Here is a 25,024-nt window from a genome sequence, read left to right on the forward strand (position 1 = left end):
TAATTTTCCTGTAGGCAGTATCTATCTTACCCCTAGTGAGACAAGCCTCTACATCCTTAAATTTGTCCTCTAGCCATCCCTGCTTAGCCATTTTGCACTTCCTGTCGATCTCATTTTTGAGACGTTTGTATTCCTTTTTGCCTGCTTCATTTACTGCATTTTTATATTTTCTCCTTTCATCAATTAAATTCAATATTTCTTCTGTTACCCAAGGATTTCTATTAGCCCTCGTCGTTTTACCTACTTGATCCTCTGCTGCCTTCACTACTTCATCCCTCAGAGCTACCCATTCTTCTTCTACTGTATTTCTTTCCCCCATTCCTGTCAATTGTTCCCTTATGCTCTCCCTGAAACTCTCTAAAACCTCTGGTTCTTTCGGTTTATCCAGGTCCCATCTCCTTAAATTCCCACCTGTTTGCAGTTTCTTCAGTTTCAATCTGCAGTTCATAACCAATGGATTGTGGTCATAATCCACATCTGCCCCTGGAAATGTCTTACAATTTAAAACCTGGTTCCTAAATCTCTGTCTTACCATTATATAATCTATCTGATACCTTTTAGTATCTCCAGGATTCTTCCAGGTATACAACCTTCTTTTATGATTCTTGAACCAAGTGTTAGCTATGATTAAGTTATGCTCTGTGCAAAATTCTACAAGGCGGCTTCCTCTTTCATTTCTTCCTCCCAATCCATATTTACCTACTATGTTTCCTTCTCTCCCTTTTCCTACTGACGAATTCCAGTCACCCATGACTATTAAATTTTCGTCTCCCTTCACTACCTGAATAATTTCTTTTATCTCGTCATACATTTCATCAATTTCTTCATCATCTGCAGAGCTAGTTGGCATATAAACTTGTACTACTGTAGTAGGCATGGGCTTTGTGTCTATCTTGGCCACAATAATGCGTTCACTATGCTGTTTGTAGTAGCTAACCCGCACTCCTATTTTTTTATTCATTATTAAACCTACTCCTGCATTACCCCTATTTGATTTTGTATTTATAATCCTGTAATCACCTGACCAAAAGTCTTGTTCCTCCTGCCACCGAACCTCACTAATTCCCACTATATCTAACCTTTGCCTACTCATTTCCCTTTTTAAATTTTCTAACCTACCTGCCCGATTAAGGGATCTGACATTCCACGCTCCGATCCGTAGAATGCCAGTTTTCTTTCTCCTGATAACGACGTCCACTTGAGTAGTCCCCGCCCGGAGATCCGAATGGGGGGCTATTTTACCTCCGGAATATTTTACCCAAGAGGACGCCATCATCATTTAATCATACGGTAAAGCTGCATGTCCTCGGGAAAAATTACGGCTGTAGTTTCCCCTTGCTTTCAGCCGTTCGCAGTACCAGCACAGCAAGGCCGTTTTGGTTAATGTTACAAGGCCAGATCAGCCAATCATCCAGACTGTTGCCCCTGCAACTACTGAAAAGGCTGCTGCCCCTCTTCAGGAACCACATGTTTGTCTGGCCTCTCAACAGATACCCCTCCATTGTGGTTGCACCTACGGTACGGCCATGTGTATCGCTGAGGCACGCAAGCCTCCCCACCAACGGCAAGGTCCATGGTTCATGGGGGAAGAGATATCAGAATAGCGAGAAAATTTTCAAAACTGATTGTCATCAAGTAGACAAAGTTAAGAAATTCTGTTTTATTGGAAGCAAAATAACGCGAGACAGATGAAGCAATGAGGACATAAAATGCAACAAATTAGAGCGAAACATGGCATGGTACACCAAGAAGAAATGCAGTTGATAAACGGGTATTCATTGGACAAATATGTTGTACTAGAACTAACATGTCATTACATTTACACGCTATCAGTACCCGCAACAACCACCTCTAGCCGTAATAACGGCCTTGATACGCCTGGGCATTGAGTCAAATAGAGCTTGGATGGCGTGTACACGTACAGCTGCCCATGCAGCTACAACACGATACCACATTTCTTCAAGAATAGCGACTGGCGTATTGCGACGAGCCAGTTGCTCGGCCACCATTGACCAATTGGTGAGAGATCTGGAGAATGTGCTGGCCAGGGCAGCAGTCGAACATTTTCTGTATCCAGAAAGGCCCGTACAGGACTTGCAACATGCGGGCGTGCATTATCCTGCTGAAATGTAGGGTTTCGCACGGTTCGAATGAAGGGTAGAGCCACGGGTCGAATGAAGGGTAGAGCCATGGGTCGTAACACATCTTAAATGTAACGTTCACCGCTCATACTGCCGCCAATGCAAACAAGAGGTGACCGAGACGTGTAACCAATGGCATCATACCATCACGCCGGGTAACACACTATTACGGCGATGACGAATACACGCTTCCAATGTGCGTTCACCGCAATGTCGCCAAACACGAATGCAACCATCATGATGCTGTAAACAGAACCTGGATTGATCCGAAAAAATTACGTTTAGCCATTCGTGCACCCAGGTCCGTCGTTGAGTACACCATCGAAGGCGCTCCTGTCTGTGATGCAGCGTCAAGGGTAACCGCAGCCGTGGTGTCCGAGCTGATAGTCCATGCTACTGCAAAAGTCGTCGAACTGTTCGTGCAGATGGTTGTTGTCTTGCAAACGTCCCCATATGTTGACTCAGGGATCGAGACGTGGCTGCACGATCCGTTACATCCATGCGGATAAGATGCCTGTCATCTCGAGTGTTAGTGATACGAGGCTGTTGGGACCCAGCACGGCGTTCCGTATTACCCTCCTGAACTCACCGATTCCATATTCTCCCAACAGTCATTGGATCTCGACCAACGCGAGGAGCAATGTCGCGATACGATAAACCGCAGTCGCGATAAGCTAGAATCCGACCTTTATGAAAGACAGAAACGTGAAGGTACGCATTTCTCCTCCTTACACGAAGCATCACAGCAACGTTTGACCAGGCAACGCGCCGGTCAACTGCTGTTTGTGTATGAGAAATCGGTTGGAAACTTTCCCCATGTGAGCACGTTGTAGGTGTCGCCACCGGCGCCAACCTAGTGTGAATATTCTGAAAAGCTAATCAATTGCGTATCACAGCATCTTCTTCCTGTCGGTTAAATTTCGCGTCTGTAACACATCATCTTCATGGTGTAGCACTTTTAATGGCCAGTAGTGTATATCTCAATGTCAAGATGAAATCGATGAGAATGTACGTTTAGAGCCAAGCATTTTGTGGTAGTGAAACATGGTGTGTGAAAAAAAAAAACGGAAAAAAGGGAATTGAAGCATTTGAGATGTGCTGTTGTAGAGGGATGTTGAAAATATGGTCAACTGATAAAAATGAGAAGGTTGTCTACAGAATTGGAGGAGAAAGAAACATACGGAAAACGCTGACAAGAAGAAAGGACAGAATGATAAGACATCTGTTAAGACATTAGGGAATGACTTCCTTGGTACTAGAGTAGCTGTAAAGGGTAAAAACGATAGGGGAAGAGAGACGTTGAAATACATCCAGCAAATAATTAAGGATGTAGGTTACATGTGCTGCTGTGAGACGAAAAGTTTGCCGCAGGAGAGGAATTCGTGGCGGACCTTATCAGTCCAGGCAGAAGAATGCCGAGCACCCTGCCCGCCCAGTCCAAAAAAAGAAAGAGACGGAGTAAGTGAAGGGGAGAGAAAGAGAGAGAGAGAAACAGAAAGAGAGAGAGATTCAAGGTTAAGCTTGAAGGTATGTTGCCGGCCGTATATTTTCTCCCAGAAACGAGAAAAACACCCACTATTAACGAAATCCAAGTTTCGGGACTAGATCTTCTATTCCTTTCGTAGGACTCATTTCCTATCAGATTCAGCGCATGCTTCGCAACAAATACAACTGCTATGTTGCCTTCTCTACTAACAATAGTCTGAAGAGAAACTTCATTCATAATCTGAAATCCATTCACTCCCCTACAGAAGGTTCTGGCGTTTATAATATCACCTGTGATACCTGCTCCTCCTATTATATAGGGCAAACTGGACGTGCTTTCACCTTCAGATATAAAGAACGTCTTTTGAGAAAGAACGGCACCAGTCCCCTAAATTCATCCTTTGCCGATCATCTCTTAATTACTGGACACGTGCCTAAAGCCATAGGCGATAGCAATATTCTGCATACCGAAAAAAAGGGGCGTAGGTGAGATGTTTTAGAGAAATTGGAGATTTTCAAACATCTCTCTCGTCATGATGGCCTCATTCTCAACGAACAGCTGCAGCTGCTAAATAAAAAAAATTTATTATGTATAAAGCCATTGCTTGATCTTTGATTCAGATTTCCTCATGCAGTTTGCCGAAATGTTGTTTCCCTGTTACATCTTTGCTGTTTTCTTGTATGTCAGAACTGACGTTTCTTTACGTTACAAAATGTATCTCAGTTTAAAGCAGATAAATATGTAACTTCATCCTATTATTATTAGTGCTTACATTATGCCTGAATCAGCTTCATCACAATTTTATTGTCTAATTTTGAATGTACAGTACTCTAGTTGTTTCTGTGGCTACTAGATGGCGCTCGTAGCAACACCATGTTTACTTGCCCACACTTTCTAACGTGGGCACCTCAGTTTTGTTGCAACCCTTGTTCACTCAAGTACGAGCAGCCTTTAGCGGCTCGCCATCTTATTTACAACTATTCACGACGTCGCCGTTCCGGTTTAGATTTTTTAAAGTGTGACTTGTAAGTACTGCATCTCTTTCCAGTCAGTACAAACTGTAATTTTATTAATGTATTATATACCTAATATGTTTTAGAACAGTTAGTTTAATTCAGAAGACAACACTCATAGTCAATTTTGACTTAATATTTGTGACCGAGAGGTATGGAATATTTATATCCATTTTCTTATTATGACATTATTCACAAACTATTATTGTCTTCTGTCATGACTTTAATCCTTCACGAATTTCTATGAACTAATATTGCCTACAATGTAACAGTCAACGCTGCACTGTTGAGAAGAGCTCATTTGTTTTTTCATCTGCTTCTCATTGAATCTGTAGAGCCGAGCTTACTTTTCACACGGACAACGGATGATCCCACAAGAGCTAACTTGGTAAATAGGAACTGCACACTGATATTTTGATGATGGCGATTTGAAAGCATTAGCATGATCATGAGGCGTCACAAAGGAGACGGTTATATCTTGCAACTCATGAGAGGCACTTACTATCTCTCCCATCTGGCACTGACTGTCATGCACGCAAGAAATTTAGTGACTTACTGCAAAGTCTGCTAATGTGCACTGTGGTTTCTGGATTTCACATGCAGTAACAGGTTGAATTTCGTGGAGTGCCGTTGATGTAATGTATGGGCCACTCTGGGATGCAACTCAGTTGTGACTTGATTGAATTACTACTACAGGCTTCATAACAGACAACAGACCACTCTTGTCTCTTTTTAAAAGTCGCGAGGTCATCGCGGCATTTGCCTGATGGTTCCTTTGAGAGGGCACAGACGACTTCCTTCTCAATCCTCCCCTGCCTACAATATATGCATATTTCAACGGACCTTACCATTTACAAAAATTAAGATAAAACGAAAATACTTTATTTCTTAGCACTTATGATATAGATGTGTAACATGTATCTTTTCCAGAAAAAATTCATGACCACGAGTTGACATGACCTGCATGAATTGAGATCAAATCACCGTCAGACTGTTCTGTTCATTTTTCAATTACAATATGAAAAATGTAGACGTAGTTTCACAAAGGACTTTATCTAAAGCTATTTTAAGTGTAGTATAATTGTTACTAATATTGCGTTATTTTCAAATATCCATCGTTAACTCACTTTTTTCTGCATACAGTTGAATTTCTTGTTCCTGCTAAACATCATACGTGTCCTGGTGGTCAAACTGCGCCAGAGTCGCACAAGTGAGATCCAACAACTCAGGTGAGTGACATAAATGTTCTGTTCATTCGGTTATGTGCCATGTGGTTGTGAACGGAACATATGATACCCTTAAATGTTTTATGCCTAGAGAAAGTAACCCTAGATTCCCACACCAACTGTACAGAGCACATATGAGGTTAATTTCAATATTTCCCGAAATGTTTCGTTTACGTAATAAATAACGTAAAGCAGTTTCTATTAGCACCCAATGATATTTTATTACAAACTATGCAATCCGTGATACTGAACCAGAAGATATGACTTACTTTTTCGAGATGTCCTTCAGTAAATATCTCAGCATATCTGTCTGGAATAGTAAGTACCTCTTGCTGTTGAAAGTATCATAAGTAGAGAGGGATGTGGTTTTAGGAAATCCCGCACCACACACTGACAGAGATACGTCGTACTTTACTGACTCCTCTGAGAGAGCTAAATTTTCAAGTGACCAGTCTTGTCTTCCTCTGTTGCTTCCTCGTATAAAAACTTCTTAATTATAAATGAAAATCACAGTATAGTCCATAATCTACAGAATTTACTGTTTGCTAACCAATTTTCGGCTTACAATGCCATCATCAGACCTTAATTGACTGTCGTCTTCCATGAAGATACAATATTCATGAACAACTTTGAAAATCATGATACACATCAAGACTGAGATACAAACACAGCGAAAATGTCCTCTTTGACAGTGCAGTAAAGACTAAATTAAAACTGTTAAAGAGCAGATGAATGGAAAAGGAACAACCTGGGAAACAGTGCCTCAATAACAAATTAGTTAAAATAACAATCACAATAAAATATGACTAATATGTGAAGTGAGTAGTGATGTATAGCCTGCACAGATATTACATATGGAAGGCAACACAGAAACATAGTGCCGCCCGGGGTGGTAGAGCGGTTCTAGGCGCTACAGTCTGGAACCGCGCGACCAGTACGGTCGCAGGTTCGAATCCTGCCTCGGGCATTGATGTGTGTGATGTCCCTAGGTTAGTTAGGTTTAAGTAGTTCAAAGTTCTAAGGGACTGATGTCCTCAGAACTTAAGTTCCATAGTGCTCAGAGCCATTTGAACCAGAAACATAGTAAACTATAGAAGTGACAGTTGTAACTTTTATGCTCTGCTAACTTTTCGAAAGAAGGTTTTTACATTTGTGTTTCAGGACACCTTCAGATTTTAATCTCACTGTGCACGCGATTAACTTCATGCTCGCTAGTGGTTGTTTGTAACCATTAATTGTACTGCATGAGAAGCTTTTATGTTTAAATTACCTACATGCGCAATTACTTACGTTATGTACAGTTCTTATGAACAATACACATGTCACTTACTGCATGAGATAACTATATTGCTGTGTAAACTTTATATGTTATCTCAGTACTTGGATATTCAACTAAAACCAGTTACACAGCTACCGAAATAAGGTATGAATGTATGTCAAACCAATAACTGTCACATTGAATATAATCTTTTCCCTAAGTGCAAAAAGCAATTATATATTTTCGTCCTGATAATGTCTTGGATTACCTGTGTGGCAACAGATAATCCACCAATTGCAGTGCAATTGCATTTCTATGGAAAATTCTGAAACAAGTCACACAGCTTTTACCATTACCACAAACAGCTAACGGAGTGCAATACAAGTGTGCTAAGCATCAGCAGATTATCAGTTAATAATCGGATCCCCCCAGCTGCAATGCTAGACAGAGTTGCTATGCTTTAAATCGTTTTCAGTAGCGAGTAGGACGTGGAGGTTAAATGGCAAGTAATCTGAAAATTAATAGTATTTCAAGTTCATATTCATTAATAGAAATTAGAGGATATGAATTTACATATTTGACTGGTCACAATCATTAGCAAATTTTTATAGTTTGAAAAGTTAACTCTATATACAAAATTTAATTTTTCAGTTCTTTGAAAAGAAAAAGGATAGAGAGTGGTGTAATTCTTTTCATACGTGCAATCTGCAGTACCAACTAGTCAAACAAAATGAGTTAGGACGCCGCGCGGATTAGCCGAGCGGTCTAGGGCGCTGCAGTCATGGACTGTGCGGCTGGTCCCGACGGAGGTTCGAGTCCTCCCTCGGGCATGGGTGTGTGTGTTTGTCCTTAGGATAATTTAGGTTAAGTAGTGTGTAAGCTTAGGGACTGATGACCTTAGCAGTTAAGTCCCATAAGATTTCACACACGTTTGAACGTTCTTTGAGTTACGACATTTACAGATAAAAACTGAAAATGTTTTCTAAACGTGACGCCCCACTTTTACAATGCTAGCATCCGCCATAAATTGCCTTCTTTAACGTCTACTAAGTTGCTCCATCTGAATTCTGCGATCTGATCTACTTCAGCCAATGCTTGATGCAATAGTCTTGCCCATATGAATTGACTGCTTGACAATAATATAAACATGTACTCAGGAAAAGTGTTTTCTAATGGCAAATATCGCAAACAAAACTTCCGCTTCTCGTAATGCAACCAGTTTTAATCATAACAACCTTTAATCACCCCACCCAAAGAGGAAATTCACAGAATGTTTCTCGCTAAAAAATATAGGAGAAATGTTCCAGAAATTCTATCACCAACAAAAATTGGGAGTATTAACACATGAATATATGAGAAAATGGGCGGAAGTATGTAAGGCTGAGCATCCAGTGTTTGCAAAAACGGGAAAAATGCAATTGTATATTGAAAATATAACTAATAAACCTGGGCGTTGATAATTTAATATCAGTATCTAAATATTTGTAATGTCACTAGAAACGGGAAAGACAACTAAGATTGTAACGTTTATGAGGAAGTTGAAGAGACAGTTTCCACAAGTAAATAACCTACAGAAAATTATGTAGTATAGATATAATCATAAGTGCAAAATACGGAAATAAGAGGATCAACACAAATTGTATATTTTGAGCAAATAAGTAAACCGAATGACTTGCAGTGATTAATAACATGTTGACAGTAAAGTGGTGTCTTAAAAACATGTGGACTGCTGTGCTAAACTGAAGGAGGAAACACACATGGGACAATGCCATGCTTTGGGAGGCGAAAGTAATAGATGTAAATGTCACACAAAGCACACATTCCTCTATTGAGGATACCCTATTACCTGACACATGTAGTCACAATTGAACAGAGAGTCACGTATTCGTGGGTTACATGCAGACTCGGTTAGCGCAGCAAAGTGATGAGTTTCTCCCCAGACAACCAAAAGATCCTAACGAAATAACAGTAGTGTTGAAAAGGGCTGATTCAGAGAGGGCAGAAAGTTGAATCAGTTCTTCCACTGACAGCCCAGAAGTTCAGTATTGATAAAATAACAATTTTGTCAGCTTTTTCCTCGTACATTGTCACTTTCACTTCATCTCAATCGTTTTTGAAGAAAGAAGAGGCAATGTGACGAGGTGGCGAACCAACAGCGTGGTAATGTTTACATAATGAGCTACTTGACACGGAGCTCCACCTAATTTTCTTTGGTCATCCATTAAATGAAGCAGAGCTACAAGTCAAGATTCAGTGTTTCCACCATCCAATATAAGGCTCCTCTGAAGTTTGCGTATGTACATCTTTACAGTAGTGAATACCTGTCCAGAATGCATGAAGTACAAATCAAAGAAAATTAGACACTATCTGTAATATATAAGTACTCCATTATGGATCAGAATATTTAGTGAACATGTGTACATTGTTTGATATACAACTAATATTATATATCATGAAACAAAACATATAGGTTTATGATACATATAAGTATATTACACAGTGAATTCTAATCTGTGTACATATTATTTTATGAAGGTATTCAATAACGTGATTGTGGTATCTGCTCACTGAACCTTTCTCAGTACTTTTGCACACAATATGACAGTAATCATATCTTACAACTAATTAACCTGTTCTTTCATTTCTCTTCTACAGTTCATGATGTATATGTAATGAAAGTACTTAATTAAGCAGTTGAGTCCTGTGTCAGCTCAAAAAGCTCTTCAATATTTAGTTCCATTCTTTCTTTGATAAACATTAGAAATTAAACAATGAAACACTTTGTTTTAATACCTTTTCTAACAGGACCGTTTTTCATTAATGCTTGACTTCAATCTCCAATCCTTAACAGGTCAGAATATTTGTTACTGTCATATACAACGAAGATTGTTTCAGGAAGTAGTAACTAAAGAAAATCTATAAACAAAAAATGGTTCAAATGGCTCTGAGCACTATGGGACTCAACTGCTGAGGTCATTAGTCCCCTAGAACTTAGAACTAGTTAAACCTAACTAACCTAAGGACATCACAAACAACCATGCCCGAGGCAGGATTCGAACCTGCGACCGTAGCGGTCTTGCGGTTCCAGACTGCAGCGCCTTTAACCGCACGGCCACTTCGGCCGGCTGAAAATCTATAAACACAGCAAATAGTGTGGTAAAAATAATATTCCAGTTCAATATATTATAACGACACTGACAAAAGATAAGGCAAAACTACCCAACAGTAAAGACACTCAACGTCATGGTACCATTCTCCACCAAACATATCTTATATCTGTACAGATATGAATAGTTGTCATTCTCTACCTTATGTATGAGTACATACTGCTACACAACATGATGTTTCTTTAGAAGTCCCTCCTACTTATGGTAAACCTGAGCTATTCTTTTTCAAAGTTATTTTCCATCACACGTTAAACCATTGAAAAAATAATTTTATATTTAACACATGTGGAGACCTCATGTCATACGAATCCTTAACATTTCCACTTCTATAGCATTTGCTTGTGAAATCATTTGAATGTGGAAACGACTATGGAACACAACGAAAAATTTGTGCTTAAGTGGTTTCCTTAATGTGTCAATTGGTGAAGTCTGACCACTATTTTTGTCTTAAAGATTTCCAAGCCAACCAAATCATGATGACGTAGCCATCATTGTGGTAGTAAGGGTATTACATCCATTATTGCTGCTTCCTTGTTTTTCAACAACAGAAGTGAAGATGAACAGATGAAAAAAGTATGAGGTGTATTCAATAACTAATGCCACAATTTTTACTCAGCCAATTGGTTGAAATATGCAGAATTTGTTGTTAAATAGCGTGGAATAGTCTTGCAGCAACCCCTGTAGTTTCATGAATTTCCGATAGCTAACAACGCTATATGAAACCTCAAAGTGGCGTCTACAAATAATGTATGTTTCGGGCAGAGATCTATAATTAAGTTTGTTTTGGTGAATAACCAGATAAGCAATTACATTACTAGGTTCAGCACAATGTCTATGGAGACATGGCAATGAAAAAAAGCACGGTGACTCATGGATGATGTGTTCATTATCACCACAACAATACCATGGAAATGTATCCAATTCCTGTGTTCCAGCTGCTTGCATATGGTAGTGACTCTTGGAATGTTCATCACTACAAAAATGTAGAAAACCTTTCCTTCTCCATGGACACAAGGCCTCACACAAATTTATGCACCTAACAATAGCTCACAAAAGTCCATTGGACTGTTCTTCCTCATCCACCCTGTGGTCTGGATACCGTACCTCCGGACTTCCATGAGGGATGCACTCCATTGGAAGCCATATCTGGATGATGGGGATGTTATTGATGCAGCAAGACGTTGGCTCCAACGTCGACCAGTGGAGTGGTACCATGAGGGCGTATAGGCTCTCCCAGTAAGGTGATGTGAGGCCGTCGTGTTGATCGGGGATTATAATGAAAAATAGAGTTTTATAGCCAAAACAGTGGGGTAAAATAAGCTGTCTTGGAATTCCATATAAAACGAACATGCCTTCAGAAAAAAAATGTATTTCATTACTTTCTGCACAAACGTCGTTCACTCTGAAAAATGTTTAAATTTTTATCCTAAGTTTTATATTGGCGATAACAATATAATGTACAAGTTTTCCCAGTTCTGTCATCAAGGATTTGAGGTGGAATGGTATGTGATATAAAAAATGATGTAACCGTCGTACATCATAAACTGGACACTCAGTGATGTGAACAAAACTGAGATTTATCAACAAGGCCAACTGCCTTGAGGAAATTTTGAACTAAAGTTGCAGACACCGACTTAACAATTGCTTTGCACAGTGGGGTGAATGATACAAACTTAGAAGTGTGTTTCGCTGCTACAAAACAAACGAAAAACCATGGTTTGTTTTCTGAACTTTGCACACAAGTCTACAGTTACTAATTCTTTCAGTTAGGCTAACACCATAGGAAGCATTGGAGTATTGTGTGGAATAGTAGGACTTTTTGCTTTCTGACAGAGTTTGCACTTCGCTAAAACATGACAAATTCTCTTCTCTAAGTTGTTGAAATAACATTTTTACGTAAATTATTGAAACATCTGCAAGGACCAAAGTAGGCATAACTGAGGTACATGTACCAAATGTACTTATAAACTAAATTGTTGGGTATGCTCAGAAGGCAAAGAGAACCGTTAGGATTTTGAATTCTGAATAGAATGTTGTTTTGTGCAAAATGATATTCTCTCAATGGAGTATTCGTTTTAGTATACCACTTCTCCTTCACCTCCTTCATAATACGGTCTTTATTTTGTTCCTTGCCAGTGTTTCCTGGTGATAAAGAAATATAGTTTTCCGATCCTACCTAATTCTTTTCTTGGTAGTCACCAAAATTCCTGTAATTTATCCAACATGTGCATGTGACGGCGCATACCAGTGATGTTTTGTGCCCTGCAAATACAAACAAGAGTACAATGAAATTTTAGCAAATACAAATCCCAGTATGCTTATTGATAATGTTTTAGTTTAGCAGTGATTAAAAATTTGAATGCCCAGTGGGCAGTATATGGTTTAGTGTGTTTGACATACACAGAGAAACGGAATGTAGTGAAGGCCCAGACCACAGACAACGCTTCCAATTTTGTAACTACTTAATGACATTCAGATTATGACAGGATACGATTGACAAATGCCCACCTACTCTGAGTAGTAACACCACCTTCCTCAGCTTCTTCAAATAAATGTACCCTATAACATGTTTTCGAACTGTCTGTAGAAATACAAAAAACACATGATAAATCAGAGTGAAATAATGTAGGAGTAGCAGGGAGAGTAGCTTTGAAACTTTGGTCCGAGTCTAATAGTCCCAGCGTCACGCTGTTTGCTTCCCTGTGTGTTCATATAGATGCAGACAAATTCTTCGAATTAATGAAAAAACCGATAAAAATGTAAGAGGTCTAAAAGTTCTCTAACTTGATGCTGGCATTTCCTCAACAGCTTTTAATTTCTCTGGGTCCAATTGAATGTCGCCTGCCAAAATAATGTGACCAAGAACTTAATTTTGGGTTTTACAGATTCTAAATTTTCAAGATTAAGTGTAATGACAAAATCCGAAAATACCTCTAACAGTGAATTTAGTACATGGCTCGGTTCAGACCAAGACTCTGCTGCAATTTATTTGTCATCTGCAAAAGATGTAATCTTTTCCTTCAATGTATTAGAAAGAACAGTATTTAATTCTCGAATGAAAGCAGCTGACGACATATTAAGCCCAAATGGTAACTTACAGAATTTATACCATGTCCCAAAACAAGAAGAAAGCTGTTTAGTTTCAACAAGTAGGATCAGTTCAGTTTGCCAAAATCTGGATCAACATTGTGCAGCCCTGTCAGCAGCTGTGATAATTGAACATATAACACGTCAGCCTCAGTTGCAAATAGAAACCCATCTTTACCAAGGTTTCAGCCAAAATAATTTGGCCTTTTTCAGAAGCCAGTGACACTAAACTATTGCATGCCAAAGTTTGGCCATGCCAAGTATAAGACCGTACCACTGTAGTATCCAGTCATAAATCTACATTAGTTGGGCTGAAGAGAAACAGCAGGCCCCACTGCAGTGGGGCTAACCAATATTTATAGCATTTGTAGACTTAGAAAAGCTTTTGACAAGGTTGACTGGAATACTATCTTTCGCATTGTGAAGGTGGCAGTGGTCAAATACAGGGAGCGAAAGGCTATTTACAATTTGTACAAGAACCAGATGGTAATTATGGGAATCGAGGAGCATGAAGAGAAGCAGCGGCTGCGAAGGGAGTGAGACAGGGTTTTAGCCTATCCCAATGTTATTCAATATGTATATTGCGCAAGCAGTAAAGGAAACTAAAGAAAAATTTGGAGTAGGAATTAAAATCCATGGAGAAGAAATAAAAAGTTTGAGGTTTGCCGATGACATTGTAATTCTGTCAGATTCAAATGGCTCTGAGCACTATGGGACTTAACATCTGTGGTCATCAGTCCCCTAGAACTTAGAACTACTTAAACCTAACTAACCTAAGGACATCACACACATCCATGCCCGAGGCAGGATTCGAACCTGCGACCGTAGCAGTCGCGCGGTTCCGGACTGAGCGCCTAGAACCGCTAGACCACCGCGGCCGGCAATTCTGTCAGAGGCAGAAGGAGTAAATATACTGTGAAACAGTAGTCAATCTGCATAACTCCCATAAATATATTTCACGTATTATTCTTGCATCACGTTTTTGAGCTATAAAAAGTTTCACAACCTTGAGCTACCTCAGAAAGTTATTCTATACGATTTTTTTAATCGTCTTTTGACTGGTTTGACTCGACTCGCCACGAATTCAACTCCTATGCCAGACGCTTCATCTCAGAGTAGCACTTGCAACCTACGTCCTCACTTATTTGCTAGATGTATTTCAATCTGTCTTCCTCTACAGTTCCTACCCTCTATAGGTCCCTCTAGTACAAAATAAGTCATACGCTCCAGAATGAGATTTTCACTCTGCAGCGGAGTGTGCGCTGATATGAAACTTCATGGCAGATTAAAACTGTGTGCCGGACCGAGACTCGAACTCGGGACCTTTGCATTTCGCGGAAAAGTGCTCTACCACTTGCACTTGCCCGCGAATGGCAAAGGTCCCGAGTTCGAGTCTCGGTCCGGTACACAGTTTTAATCTGCCAAGAAATTTCAAGTCATACGCTGATATCTTAAGGGGTGTCCTGTAGTCCTGTCCACCTACTTTTCAGTGTTTTCCGTTTTTGCATTTTGTTGCCGATTCTGCGGAGAACATCCTCATACTTTAATATACCTTTATCGTAAATTATCAGACATTTCTTCCTCAAATTAAGGCCTATGTTTGACACTAGTAGACTTCTCTCCGCCAGGTATGCCCTTTTTGCCACTGTTAGTCTGCTTTTTATGTCCTCTTTACTCCGTCAGACATGGTCATTTTGCTGCTTAGATGGCAGAATTCCTTGACTTCGTCTGCTTCGTGATACCTGTTTCTGGTGTTGAGTTTTCTGCTATTCTCATTTCAGCTACTTGTTATTCCTTCCGTCTTTCTTCAATTTACTATCAATCCCTATTCTGTACCCATTATTCATTCAACTCAACACAACCTATCTTTGTAGATTATCACAAACCAAAACACATTTTATCAACACCAATCAAATACACTGTCTCCACCGCTGTACTTGATTACACACTGTTAACATGAGCAAAAACATAGCTCATTATGCCACAGTGATAGGCCTGACGGCAGCGAGTCTGGACTCTTGCAATACTAACTGCGCTCACTGTGAATAATGGCCTGTCGCCCCCATTGCTGCCCGTTCTAGGCTGCAGTGACGTCAGACTTTCCACTACAGAAATATGAAAGCGTATTACATTAAACTGAGTTCCCCAGTGGAGAGACACTCCGAAGTCGACATGCCATAATTTATCCTACTGCTTAACTCTGACGGTCAGAAACTTCGTGGTAGACTTACTTTTGCTTTCACTTTGTATCTTCTTTCGGACTGCTCTACTGGGTCGTTTCTGACTGGCGTTCGGCGCAGAAAACTACATCTAAATTTAATTTTTGTTCGTTTTTAGTATTCTCGAACCAGCCTTTCCGCCTTCCAGACGCCCTAGTCTGAATCCCCGCCATGTTGACTTGCGTTTTTTGTGGATGCCTCAGTCCTCCTCCATGTCAATGGCTGCTCACCGCCATGTATCATGAACTGAGATCCTCAAGCTCAATTAAAATTCACTTATCTCGTGTTTCCTAGGTACGATCACGATGTGGTTTTCACCAATCTGTATTTACAAACTTCGCAACCCTCTACATATACTTCTACCTGATTCTTTCTATCCATCATTATTTCAGTCTCATTAAATCTGACATGGGCATGTGCAGTGAGGTGGCATACCATTTGTGACACTATAAAAGAGATAGGCTCATTAAAATTTGTGCCCACTTTGTTTATTGTAAATATGATTTACTTGTTTTGTTCTGTAACTCTTTAGGTGCTATGTGTTGTTTAGAAATGTAACATGTAGAGTAACTCTTATAAATTATTTTGTAGTATGATGCATTTACCTAACGATTTAGTGCCATGGTTAGCACACTGTAGTCACATTCAGGAGGACGACAGTTCAAATGCTCGTCCTGCGATGCTGCTTAGTTTTTCTTTGATTTCCCTAAATCGCTTCAGGAAGATGCCGGGATGATCCCTTTGAAAGGGCACGGCCGACCTCCTCCATCCTTCCCTAATCCGATGGGACCCATGACCTTGCTGTTTGGTCCCTTACCCCGTAACAACCAACTAGCCTATGATGTTTTTATACTGGGTTGATGCCGTTAGGGAACCTTAGGAAAAGTAAGGCAGAGAGTAAAGACTTGTGCGGGAGCGCTGACTCTGGATGCGAGTGCGCCGTCAGGGCAGAGCGAGCAGGAAACTTCCTTGGTTGCGGGGCGCCAGAGTGAACACACCCAAGCGGAGTGCACTGTAGAGCCCATGTGAGGCGCAATTGTTACTAGCGAGGCATTAAGAGAATGACGAGCCTTAAAATAAGTAAGTGGCTCCAATAACATCAAGATCCTGTAACACAATTGGTCTTTGCGAATCAAGCAGTCCTCGTAGTATTACATGGAGCAATGGGAGTATTGTAGACGACAACGGAGACAACGACAAAATATTTGCGACGAACTGTGTTTTCATTCACATTAGCAACTTCGTGAGTCATTACACAGTGACATCCCCAGCGAAATTTATTGCAGTACAAAGTGTTGTATGTAAAAATTGTAGATATCCGGTCTTGTCATTATCCTCGGTTATTGCCACCTACTTAGGGTCCGATTCCTTTCCATTATTGAAGCCCCCAATATTGTTGTCTAGATAACTAGAAGAAAGATATTAAAATCATTGCCAGTTTTGTTTCTTTGCCAAAAGATAGTTGAAAATAATTAATAATGCAGCCTCAATAAGTTAACAGTGTTGGTCAATAATGTTTATAGGATAAGTCATTCTTGCTAGTTGACTGAAGACAAAGTAAACTAAAGTAAGTAAAATGGAGGTTATTCTGGCAGTCTCAAATTCAATTTGAGGACAGCTGCTTTTTTATGCACGAGAGCTCACTCTGATACACTTTTACGGAATCCATTTTTTACAAAGTTTCTGTACTATGTACACATATACGGAAATATTGCAGACCTTCGATGTAGCGAGGTCTGAAGAAGACGCTACTGAGCCGGTGAAACTAGTAGCCTAACTATATTTTTCAAAAATACCTGTTCATGGTATATACAGGGTGGTCCATTGATAGTGACAGGTGCCGGGCCAAATATCTCACGTAATAAGCATCAAACGATAAAACTACAAAGAACGAAACTCGTCCAGCTTGAAGGGGGAAACCAGATGGCGCTATGGTTGGTCCGATAGATGGCGCTGCCGTAGGTTAAACGGATATCAACTGCGTTTTTTAAACAGGAACCCCCCCTTTTATTACACATTCGTGTAATATGTAAAGAAATATCAATTTTTCAGTTGGACCACTTTTTTCGCTTTGTGATAGATGGATCTGTAATAATCACAAACGTATAAGTACGTGGTATCACGTAACATTCCGCTAGTGCGGACGGTATTTGTTTCGTGATACATTACACGTGTTAAAATGGACCCTTTACCAATTTCCGAAAATGTCGATATCGTGTTGATGTATGGCTATTGCGATCAAAATTCCCAACGGCATTGTGCTGAGTATGCTACTCGGTATCCTGGAAGACATCATCCAAGTGTCCGTACCGTTCGCCGGATAGTTACGTTATTTAAGGAAACAGGAACTGTTCAGCCACATGTGAAACGTCAACCACGACCTGCAACAAACGATGATGGCAAAGTAGGTATTTTAGCTGCTGTCGCGGCTAATCCGCACATCAGTAGCAGACAAATTGCACGAGAATCGGGAAACTCAGAAACGTCGGTGTTGAGAATACTACATCAACATCGATTGTACCCGTACCATATTTATATGCACCGGGAATTGCATGGCGACGACTTTAAACGTCGTGTATAGTTCTGCCACTGGACTTACTTGACTTAATTCCTTTGGCCCCTATGGGGGCATAGGGCATCCAGGAGAACTCGCCATCCGTCTCTGTCTTTGACCATTTGCCTCAATTCTGCCCAGGTCTTGCCAACTCTTTTTGCTTCCCCTTCCACTGTCCTCTTCCATGTGCCCCTTGGTCTTCCTCTCTTCCTTATTCCCTGGGGATTCCATTCCAATGCTTTTCTCTCGATTGCTCCATCTGGGTTTCTTAAGGTGTGCCCCAACCATCCCCACTTTCTCTCTCGTATCTGGTCTTCTATAGGTATCTGGTTTGTTATTCGCCAGAGCTCCTCATTACATATTTTTTCTGGCCACCAGATATTAATGATGCGTCGAAGACATCTATTTATGAAGCTTTGTAACTGGGATGTTATCTTTTTATCCATTTTCCAGCTTTCACTGGCTCATCTCCAGCTCCACCATCTTCCGCCACTATACTACCCAGATACAGGAATGAGTTGACAGTCTCCACCCGCTGCTCGCCTGTTAACAATGGCACCTCCATGTTCCCTGAATTTACCCTCATTTCCTTTGTTTGGCCTATATTTATCTTGAGGCCAGCAGTCTCTGCTTCTTCTTTCAGCAAGTTTAATTTAGCTTGTATATCAGTCAGCCTTGGAACTAGTAAAACTATGTCGTCTGCAAAGTCCAAATCCTCCAGACATTCGGGGATCCCCCACTGGATTCCTCGTCTCCTGCCTGCTGTGACTCTTCTCATAACAGAGACTAGAACGAGTAGAAAAAGTGTTGGTGACAAAATGCAACCCTGACGGACTTCAGTTGTTACTTTTATGGGCTCTGTCCTATTTCCCTTGTAGAGTACGCAGCATTTGTAGCCATCATATAGATCTTTTATGATGTTTAAGATCTTCTGTGGTATGCCATACTTCCGCAATACCTGCCAGAGCACTTTATGTTTCACAGAATCGAAGGCCTTTTGAAAATCAATGAATGCCACGTCCATGGTTGCTTGGAATTCTTTGTTTTGCTCTAAAATGATCCTAAGAGTGTTAATAAGATCAACACAACTGCGTTGTGCCCTAAAACCGGCCTGTTCTTTACGCAGTCGCTTTTCAAGGGATTCTTTAATTCTCTTTAAAATAATTCTGGTGAGGACCTTACTGGGCACTGACAACAATGTAATACCACGCCAGTTGTTACAGTCTGACAAATTTCCCTTTTTTTGGAGCTTTACCTCCAAACCATTTTTCCACTGATTTGGAGCTTTCTCTTCAAGCCAAATATGCTTCAGCAAAGGATGGAGCATTTTAACAGTACTTTCAATATCAGCTTTTAAGAGCTCCTGTGCTATGTTGTCTAGGCCTGGAGCCTTCGTATTTTTTAGTGTTTTCAATGCAATCCTAATTTCGTCCATTGTGGGGCACTGCAAATTTATATCTTGATCTTCTTCCTCTGGAACATTTCTTACTTGTTACTCTTGGTTGTCTTCACAATTTAACAGTTCCTTGAAGTGCTCCTCCCATCTCTGTAGGTGTGCCTGTTGAGTTGTAAGCATCACCCCATCCTTGTTCTTAACTGGTCCTTCATGTCTGAAGTTCTTCATTGACAACCGTTTGGTAATATTGTAGAGCTCTTTCATATTTCCTTGTCTTGCTGCCTCTTCTGCTAATTTTGCTTGCTCATCTATCGATTTCCTTTTATCTCGACGTAGCAGTGTTTTCACTTTTGTTCGCCTCCATGTATTCTTTATGCGCTTCGCTCTTCTGCGCTCTTGTCTTACAAAAATTTAAGTTTTACTTCTTTCCTGTGGCTGATTTCATTCCACGTAGCATCGGAGATCCATTCCTTCCTTTGATGTGCCTTAAATCCTAAGATATTTTCTCCCACATCTAAATAACTGTCTTTGATTTTTTGCCAGCATGTTTCAATTCCCTCTTTCATAAAGTTTTCTTCAGAGAGGACCTGGAATCTGCTTTGTAGTTCAAGGGCAAATGTTTCTATGATCTGTTGGCCTCTTAATCTTGCCACATCTATTTTCTTGGACCTGTGATTGACCTTGGTTCTATTTGCCACTATCTTCAGTCTGAATTCCGCCAAAAGTAGGTGGTGGTCACTTCCAACGTCTGCCCCTGTTCTATTTCTGACATCTAACAGAAAGTGTCGGAACTTGCGGCTTATGACTATGTGGTCTATTTGATTTTCGGTAACGTGGTCTGGAGAAACCCACGTTATGTTATGGCAGTTACGATGTGGAAACAATGTGCCTCCAATGACTAGGTCATGTTCAGCGCATGTATCTATCAACATTTAACCATTTACATTCCTGATCCCCATCCCATGCACGCCCATGATATGTTCAAGCCCTTCATTTTCTGAACCAACTTTTGCGTTCAAGTCACCCATTAAAATTTTTATGTCCCTAGAATTGGTTTGTCTAAGGACTCCGTTAAGCTCTGTATAAATGGCATCTTTTAATTCTCCTTTAGCTATTTCAGTAGGTGCATAGCATTGAATTACAGTGACATATCGCACATTTGTTTTAAAGCGTGTGGTTATTATCCGTTCTGAGACTGGTTTCCACTCCAGTAAGCTCTTGTTGCTGCTTTTAGGTAGTAGGAGCCCTACACCATTCCTATGCATTGCGTCCTCACCTGTCTGACCCACATACAGCAACACTCCACCATTTTGTGTTTGGAATTCCCCAGATTCTGGCCAGCTTACTTCACTTAGTCCCAATATATCTAGTCGATAGTTCTCCATCTATTTTTCAACATGTCTTAGTCTCCCTGCCTCTCTCAACGTCCTTACATTCCAAAAACCGATACGGGTTTTCCTTTTCAGGCCAAAGGTCATATCCTTAAGATCCATCCGGCTGCTTCTCCTTTTAGTTTCTGTGATATGTGTTTTTTGGTAATGCGGGTCATCAGCCCACAGCCTCCGAGTGTCCTGGTGTGGCTGCCACCTCATGGCCTGGACACCTGCCAAGGTTTTATTTCAGGGCCTTACCCCTTAGATAGCTTGTCTTCACCACGACTACAGAACGCTATCCATCCCTTCGCAGTAAGGCCTGTGTGCATCAACGTTGTCCTGGTTTCCAGGGATCTTCCGCTGTCCACATTAGGGGACTGTGTCTGATGCCACACAATCACAAGGAGGAAAAGGAAAGGAAGGGAGTGTATACGATGGGACAGAACAGAATAGGATAGGAGACAGGACAGGACAGGACAGGACACTAGACGGGACGTTGTGAGACACACTTTGTCTGGATCCTCTATGGAGACCTGTCCGGCTTGGGAGGCCCTGCTGGTAGTTCCACCACCGCCGGCATAGCCCTCCACTTCATTGGATCACACAAACCCCCTCGCCCACACGGACAGTGTTTCGTTAAGGCGGTGTCTCCGGAGGGCGTCTCCCACTGGCCACAAGACAAATTACGGGACGATAACAGATTTTTTTTTTTTTTTGCACGCGTTCTATTTAGTGACGAAGCGTCATTCACCAACAGCGGTAACGTAAACCGGCATAATATGCACTATTGGGCAACATAAAATCAACGAAGGCTGCGACAATTGGAACATCAACGACCTTGGCGGATTAATGTATGGTGCGGCATTATGGGAGGATGGATAATTGGCCCCCATTTTATCGATTACAATCTAAATGGTGTAATGTATGCTGATTTCCTACGTAATGTTCTACCGATGTTGCTACAAGATGTTTCACGGCATGACAGAATGGCGATGTACTTCCAACATGATGGATGTCTGGCACATAGCTCGCGTGCGGTTGAAGTGGTACTGAATAGCATATTTCATGACAGGTGGATTGGTCATCGAAGCACTATACCATGGCCCGCACGTTCACCGGATCTGACGTCTCCTGATTTCTTTCTGTGGGGAAAGTTGAAGGATATTTGCTATCGTGATCCACCGACAACGCCTGACAACAGGCGTCAGCGCATTGTCATTGCATGTGCGAACATTACGGAAGGCGAACTCCTCGCTGTTGAGAGGAATGTCGTTACACGTATTGCCAAATGCATTGAGGTTGACGGACATCATTTTGAGCGTTTATTGCATTAATTTGGTATTTACAGGTAATCACGCTGGAACAGCATGCATTCTCAGAAATGATTAGCCACAAAGGTACATGTATCACATTGGACCAATCTGAATAAAATGTTGAAATGTACCTACGTTCTGTATTTTAATTTAAAAAACCTACCTGTTACCCACTGTTCGCCTAAAATTGTGAGCCATATGTTTGTGTCTATTACAGCGCCATCTATCACAAAGCGAAAAAAGTAGTCCAACTAAAACATTCATATTTCATTACGTTCTACACGAATATGTAATAAAAAAAGGGGTTCCTATTTAAAAAAACGCAGTTGATATCCGTTTGACCTATGGCAGCGCCATCTAGCGGGCCAACCATAGCGCCATCTGTTTTCCGCCTTGGAGCTAGATAAGTTTTGTTCTTTGTAGTTTTTTCGTTTGACGTTCATTTCGTGAAATATTTGGCCGGGTCACGATCAATGGACCACCCTGTATACATCTACAACAATTGCTCTTTTAGGTGAAGGGACCGTTGTTCTAGTAAGGGAAATTACATTTGCAACTTGCGCAACCATTTCCTTCGAAATGGTAAATTAAAAACAACAAACCACAGCAAAGAAAATTCCCGAATTCAAAAGGTAAAGCTAGTAGAATTTAAACACGCCCACAACGAAATGTATGCTGCACTGAAGCGATCTCACCAAACCAGCACTGATTCAGCATTCACCGAGGCGAACTCAAATACTCAGCAGTCCACGAACAAGTGCTGAGATGACTCATGTCTCCCATTGCCAGTTGGCATTACCCGATTCTACCTTGTTCAATGCCCAGTAGTCAGTGCCCGTCTAACAGGTTCACGCAGAAGCCATTCGTCACATAGTGTGGCCAGCATCTTCACGTGTCGCTACCCAGGTCGCTAGTTGGAATTCTTCCTACCATAGCTGGACGTCATTGAAGGGTCTATGGTTAACGCGCGTGTGCAAAACTCCATCTAGTGTGCTTTTACCCATTTCCTACTTGAATACTACTCTCTTCCTTTAGTTTGTGTTTGTAATATGCGCCAAACGTAACTACTGTGTATTACTTAAATTTTTCTTGTCTCTTGTGTATGAGATCATCCCAAAGACAATGGATTCCCATTGCTACCTTCTATATCTGTCATTGGTGCAGGATGTGTCTCTTACTGGTATACGTGTGACATACCTTGCAAATCATGGTGCTAAGCCGTTCTCCACAATATCAACTTCCCTAGAAGCATTGGCTAAGCAATTGCGTGCCTCAACGATACAGATAGCCGTACCGCAGGTGGAACCACAACGGAGGGGTATCTGTTGAGAGGCCAGACACACGTGTGGTTTCTGAAGAGGGGCAGCAGCCTTTTCAATAGTTGCAGGGGCAACAGTCTGGATGATTGACTGACCTGGGCTTGTAACGCTAACCGAAACGGCCTTGCTGTGCTGGTACTGCGAACGGCTGAAAGCAAGGGGAAACTACAGCCGTATTTTTTCCCGAGGGCGTGCAGCTTTACTGTATCATGGAGAGCTGCATCAAACCAGTCTCAGGACTGAAGACCACAACAACAACAAGCAAGTTAAGCAGGGGAAATTTTGTGAAGTTCGGAAATTGGAGAGAATACAGAAATATTCGAAGCTGCTAAGATTGTTCGTCACCAAAGACAAGCAGGGAAGAGATCAGAAACGGAGTGAGTATCAGTCGTAAGTATTATTGGTTTCTTTCTTTGCCGCTATAGGTGCGCGGCTGTGATGAGTCTGAGGGTTGTTGTGTCATGGTCACATCATACCTGTCTTCTCGTTCTCTTTTACTTAAGCCCTTTCGTGTGAGGCTACTGGTGACTTCGAACCGAATCTGCCTGTACGACCTTCCCGCTATCAAGTACCAACGACAGGGCGAAATGCTCTGTTGTTAGGATCAGGTGGCTTCTAACTAATCAATGTCTTATGGAACTGTGGAGGTTGTAAGGCGAAAATTAAGTGATGCAGTGTGTAGAACTGCAAATATGCTCCTTTAGAGGAAAAATTTCGATGCTATAGTCCACGCTCCAAACGAAAAACATACGAGGGTTATTCGGAGAGTAGGGAACGATCAGTTGCGAAATGGAAACCACAGTGAAAATCCGATAAAGCTTTTCACATGTCTGTTGGGCAGTGTCTCTAGTATTCCCATCGATCGCGTTACGTCGTTCTTTTCAGTTCTGAGCACACAGGGAACACACAAAGATAGCTAGAAAAATAGTGTCTCCCGCCAAGTATGAGGACCTAGTGAGAAATTTCGCCTGAAGCTATGCAGCCAACATTACATAACTGTCGTGCGCTTTCTTCTTCAAGACAATTCTCAGCCGCATTCTGCAGGTGCAGTGAAGATGCTCCTGCATCGATTTGTTGGAGATGTTTGATTACCCACAATACAGCCAGTAATTGTCTCCCTCTTGAGTTTCATCTCTCCTCACATGAACCGCTGGCTATGAAGACAAGGTTTTGGCACAGACAACGAACTGTAGGTCAGCGCAGGGAATTGGCGGAAAGCGCTGGTGGCTGCCTTCTGTAACGAGGGTGCAACGCTACGACATACGTCTAAGTCGGATCGGCGACTATGGAAGTTGTAGCTAACTGTTCCAAATAAATCAGTTTTGATTTCCACTGTGGTTTCCATTATGCGACCTATCGTTCCTTACTTTTCGAATAGCCCTCGTACAATAAGTACGTCCAATGAAAATATAATGGTTGAGTTCTCGTTTATTCCACTTCCACCACGAGATAACAAATGTATTACGCCAAAC

At 41.2% G+C, this 25,024-nt stretch overlaps 1 protein-coding gene across 1 annotated transcript in view; it reads left to right on the forward strand.

Annotated features, from left to right (window-relative positions):
* The window catches only part of LOC126235634 (PDF receptor-like), a gene marked incomplete at its 3' end in the record, with an annotated part of 118,534 nt that overhangs the window by 69,782 nt on the left and 23,728 nt on the right, over positions 1–25,024 (forward strand). The window contains exon 8 of the mRNA XM_049944346.1: positions 5,784–5,869. Within this exon, the coding sequence (XP_049800303.1) occupies positions 5,784–5,869 (86 nt within the window). The remainder of the gene's footprint in view (positions 1–5,783; positions 5,870–25,024) is intronic.

This window comes from Schistocerca nitens, chromosome 2, assembly GCF_023898315.1.
Source record: "Schistocerca nitens isolate TAMUIC-IGC-003100 chromosome 2, iqSchNite1.1, whole genome shotgun sequence".
Lineage (NCBI taxonomy): Eukaryota > Metazoa > Arthropoda > Insecta > Orthoptera > Acrididae > Schistocerca > Schistocerca nitens.